Below are 5,481 nucleotides of genomic sequence, written 5' to 3'. Positions count from 1 at the left end.
CCATCCTGGATTCCCTGTATTTTCAGTTCCTATCTGTACCAGTGTACATCCTCTGGTCTAGCCAGACTTGCAAGGTCGAATTCGAGTCATGGCAGTGGGAGCGGGGAGGAAACATTTAGGAGCTAGAGGAAAGTTGTATTTTTCATCGTTGCTACATCGCACCCTGACTGGCTCATCTCCTCCCCGAGACCCCTCATCTCACATTTTAGATCACAGCATTGCTGGGATCATTTGCAGACTTTTAATTGTTACTGCCTTTTGAATTCAGGGGATTCCTTCAGTTTGAAAATATTACTATTGGAATTGAACCAATGGAGTCTTCAGCCGGATTTGAGCACATAATATATCAAGTGAAAAATGACATTCCGGATTTACCAATATTAGCAGAAAATGGAAGAAAGACATGGGAGAAGGAGCAGCCGTATAAAATTCATGTAACACAGGTGACTCTAAAATAATTGCATACTAGGAAATTACTTCTGGAGCTGTTTGTTACCTTGCAAGGTAACAAACATCTAGTTACTGAAGAATAGCATCTAATTGCAGCCAATATGCTTAGACACATACCTTCGGACAGCCAACTCACTCCTTCCTGCCTTCCTGATAGTAGTGACATATTTGATGCTGAAAAACATCAAATCTTGCATGCAGTGGAACGTTTGATTTCATTTTAACTCACCAAACTTTTAAAATATGAAAATCAATTAATTTCAGCTATTTAAATCCATTCTCTGCTAGTTTTATCATTAAGGTCATATCAATTTCAGAAGTGGTATTTTCAGTTTCATTATCTGCCTTTTCCTTTGATATTTGCTACCTTTGGAGAGCTTGACATGCTATAAAAGGCAGTACATACTAAGTAAATATTTTTCCGGCTTGTGAAGGATCATATTTTACTTTCTATGGGGTTTCTACCCTCAAGGGCTTCACGTTCCTCAAGTTGTACCTTGTGTTTATGGTGAGTCGTAGTTTGCCAGAGGGATATCTGTTCTCGGCTTACTTTAGAGTTTGTCCACTTCGCTTTTGTTTCCTCTTGTAATATTTCCCGGATAAAATGGTGTCATCTCAGTCTCTCCTTTATGCACGTTATTTTTCCTTGATCCATTTTAGCATAAAATATGAATAAGATGGGATAAGCTTTTTTTTGGTGATACTTTTACTGACATTTTCTTTAACTGGTGGTTATAATAATGCTCCTGGCAAATATTCCTTCCCTTCTCTCCAGAGGTGCTGTTGCCATTGTCAGTGAACCCGGTCTCACGCACAGGGACCCTAGTGAACACATTGGAACTAACTTTAGGGTTCTGGAAGCTCTCACCTTTTTTATTTTTTATTCTTAGCTCTCATCTTTTGTGAGCATAGGCCACATATGTCTTCTACTCCTCCAGCGGGAAGTCTTTGTTTGCCTCGTCACCTCGCTTCCTTCAGGAACATTTCACTAGCATCCTCAAGATAAAATCATGTTTCTCCTTGACTCTGCCAAATAAGAATTCGTATTATGAACAAGATAATAGTGACACCTCTGCTTCTCAGAGACTTTTCATTCTTACAATAGCCCACGATTCGTCTTTAGAAATTCATCAAGCTTTTCTACTTGAATATTCTCACCGGTTAAAATAGCATTTAATGCTGTTTTTTCTAAGTAAACAAATAATTGGGATTTATCCTTTTCTGCAGAGACGTTTTCAAATCCATATTTTACGTTAGTGGTTTGATCTGTAATCTAGATGGGTTCAATAAAAGTCATTAATGTTTAGTTTATAGATGTGGAAATGAAACTCTATTTCTCTGGGTCTCTAATCTGGAACCAGTTACCTAATAATAATGCTCTTTTAATTTTACCTAATATTTTTGTCGAAAATCAGCTAAAAATTAGAAAAGCTTTTAAGACAAAAAGACTATACTTTGATTTCTCAAAATACTCAATGATGGGTTTTTAACTTGCTTATTTTTTAGTATTTACTAGATATGGAAGCCAAGAAGATATAACTGACCACATGAAATCTCTTAGAAAGAAACATCTGTGTCTATGTTAGGAATTATTTTTGTGATACTATGAATAATGGTCGTGATTGAATTTATGGCTTTATTTTTGTTGTTCTTTTGTTTTTCAAAAGTAGGTCTCCAGGCTTTTCCTCCAAGACACTTTTCCATTAGCAATAAAATTATCCGCAACATAAATTTTATACCTATACATAAATTAATGCAAGATGGAGCATAAATTAACAAGTTCTGAACGTTTCACATTTTAAAGTGTAAAATCTTTAAGCCATCAGATTTGATTTTAAAAATTATTAGATATGAAATATTCATGAAAATGAACATGAAAAGATAAATTGAAGTTCCTCAATCACAAAAAAGTTATGTCCTTCAAAACCTGAAACAAAAGAACAAGCTACAGACTTGGGAAATATAATTTTAAGACCAGGGAAATAAAGTAATCCCTTGCTAGTACATTTTCCTATCCAACAAAGAATTCATAGCTGGACTACATAAATGACTCTAAGAAGTGAGCATTAAGTTATCATACATTAAAAAATGGCTTATACATATAAAACAGTAAGCAGATATGCTTCACCAGCAGTCATTTATGAATTAAAGACAGACAAAATTATGGGGAGGCAATATCAAATGCTGATGCAGAGAAAGTGAGTCTCTCATACATTGCTGGTTCGAGTCAAAGTAGTGTAGTAACTGCAGAAAGTATTTTTTTAATTTTGTTGAAGACACATGCAACAAAATGAACTCCTAATCAGCACTTTCTACCTGTATATTTCAGTGACATTGGTTCCATCACACAAACCTGCCACCTTTCAAACTGCTAGTGTCTATTTAAGGATCCCTGGGGGCACTGTGGGGTAAGTAGTGGGCTGTTAACTTCCAGTTTGGTGCTTCAAACCCACCAGATGCTCTGCAGGAGAAATATGAGGTTGTCTGTTATCTTAAAAACAGAGTCTCAGAAACCAACATAGAGTCTGTGTGTTGTGTGGACCCTAATACATGATGGATAGCTTTGAGAAGAAAGAGAATTTCCGAACACTACATTGTGTTCATGTGGAAACTGTACATGGATGAAGAGGGACTTGTCCCCAACGGACAAGGGCCTCCTGCATGCTGCACCATCAGCAAAGGTGTGCATCAGACTTGCATCCTTCCACTCAACTTATTCCACCTGTAGGCTGAGAATATAATCAGAGAAGCTGGATTGTATGAAGACGAGTGTGGTATCAGGATTGAAGGATGCAGATGACACAACCTTGCTTGCTGACTGTGAGGAGGACTTAGAGCATTTGCTGATGAAGATCAAGAGTTGCAGCCTTCAGATCGGATTACATCTCAATGCAATGATGACTGAACTCCTCACCGTTGGACCAGTAGGCTACATCACGATATAATGGAGAAAAAACTTGAAGTTGTCAGGGATTTTGTCTTGCTTGGATCCATAATTAATTCTGATGGAAGCAGCAGTCAAGAGATAAATGTCTTCTTTTTCTTTTGGGGATGCTGTGGACAGGAATTCCAAATGGTTCAGCGTCTACCTACTGGCACCGGCTGTCCTATCAAACCACTTCTGATAACACTAGGCTGTCTTGAACCCTTCATAAGAGAATTGTTCACCTTAATAGGAAGAATGCTATAAAGCATCAAAGCCAGCATGTGGTATGTGCCCAGGCCGACTTTGAGGGGTCTGTGCTGTGAGACCTTAAGTTCTCATGAGTTGTACAAAACAAAACAAAACAAATGTCAAAAGGCATATATCTGACATCCAGTTCTTTGAAGTTGAGCCAGCAATTTGCTGTCTGGCGTACTGATCCTGTATATCAGCATCAACCTACATGCCGGCCTTAGATTTCACTCATCTTTGCAGCCAGAATGCTGCTGCCTGATTTGTCGATCTTGGATCCATCAACCTGCAACTATGTAAAACAAAAGAATCCTATGGCACTCAGATTTGGAGCCTGCCAGTTCATTAAATTATATGAACCATTTCTTAGTATAAACCGTTCTTTCTATCTATCTATATCTATCTATCTATCTATCTATCTATCTATCTATCTATCTATCTATCATCTATCTATCTATCATCTATCATCTACTTCACTGATTTTGCTTCTCTAAAGAATCATGCCTAAAACAACCAACACATATGTTCATACACATAGAGACAGATTTTAAATAGATTGGCAAATAATAAAAGCAAGTGACATAGAGAGTTTGGGTAACCCTATTAGCATTTGGAATACCAATAACAGCTTACAACATCACAGAAATACACATGCCACCACAGGATGATAAACTGATAGGCATATCTATTTGGAGATACAAATAGATTTCTTTGTATTTTCATAGGAAAATAAATATGCCTGTATTATGAGTCAATATTAATTTGTACAGTACTTCTTAATACTCAAGTAAACTCACTAAGAATCTTTTATGCCAGCATTATGATTTTAAGTAAAGTTATCTAGTTTGCAGTGATTTTTATACTTAACACTTACGAAGGTTTTATAATTATTCTTTTTTTCTACATAAATTTTGGTTATTAACAAATTTAGCACTTGCTAACATATACCTGCCATGTTTGTTGGTTTGTTTTCAGGAAAAAACTATTTTGAAACAATTACCCCAATACCTGGAAATGCATATCATAGTAGAAAAAAATTTGGTAAGTCACAGAGCAATGTCCTTCTTTCTTTCTAAAACTTGGGACGTGGCCATCTGGTCAAATAAGAAGATGTGATAATTTGATCCTAAATTGATTCAATGCTTTCTGCCAACAGCAACACCTCTAGCATATTAAAAAGATTACTCTTTCTTTGTCTGCTCTAATCCGTTAGCAGTAAAACTCTTACCCCTTTCACCCACAGTTATAAAAATGAACACAGCTGTGCTTGATAATACGGCACCTGTGGCATTTTCTAAAGCATCACCTGAGGAACATGTCTGTAAGACATTGCTCAATGTTCCAAAGAAAGTCCCTCACCACCTATTAGTACTTGTTGTCCAATAACATGCCTTAGATTCCAATGAGCCACAAATGTGCGGTACAAATGGGGGCCAGGTGTCTGAGGTTTGCATTTTTTGAGTTCTTTCAGTTTAAGAACTAAGTGTGCTCTTCCCTTTGGTTGATTTTCTAACTCAGGGATTTGAATATTTCATTATAGTATTTGGCTTTGTCTTTTTGAGATATCCTCTGACATTTCTATTCAGCTATTTGACTACTTTTTCTTCTAATATTTTTGCTACTCTAGATTTATTTTTTAAATTGTTAATCTCCTTCTTTTTAATTTTATTGAGTACTTTTATTGGGGGCTTTTACATCTCATCATAATCCATACATTCATCCATTATGTCAACTACATTTGCACATATGCTGCCATCATCATTTTAAAAGCATTTTCTTTCTACTTGAGCCCTTGATATCAGCTCCTCATTTTAACCCCCTTCCTTCCCCACCACTCTCCTCATGAACCCTTCATA

General features: G+C 36.5%; 1 protein-coding gene across 1 annotated transcript in view; it reads left to right on the top strand.

Moving 5' to 3' along the window:
- The window catches only part of LOC101650446 (disintegrin and metalloproteinase domain-containing protein 18), a 111,401-nt gene that overhangs the window by 18,381 nt on the left and 87,539 nt on the right, over positions 1-5,481 (top strand). The window contains exons 6-7 of the mRNA XM_045286861.1: positions 269-443; positions 4,601-4,666. Coding sequence (XP_045142796.1) covers positions 269-443; positions 4,601-4,666 — 241 coding nt within the window. The remainder of the gene's footprint in view (positions 1-268; positions 444-4,600; positions 4,667-5,481) is intronic.

The sequence above is a fragment of the Echinops telfairi genome, unplaced genomic scaffold (assembly GCF_000313985.2).
Source record: "Echinops telfairi isolate 266 unplaced genomic scaffold, ASM31398v2 ScPeMD7_9;HRSCAF=40, whole genome shotgun sequence".
NCBI lineage: Eukaryota > Metazoa > Chordata > Mammalia > Afrosoricida > Tenrecidae > Echinops > Echinops telfairi.
This window is presented reverse-complemented; position numbering and strand designations above follow the sequence as displayed.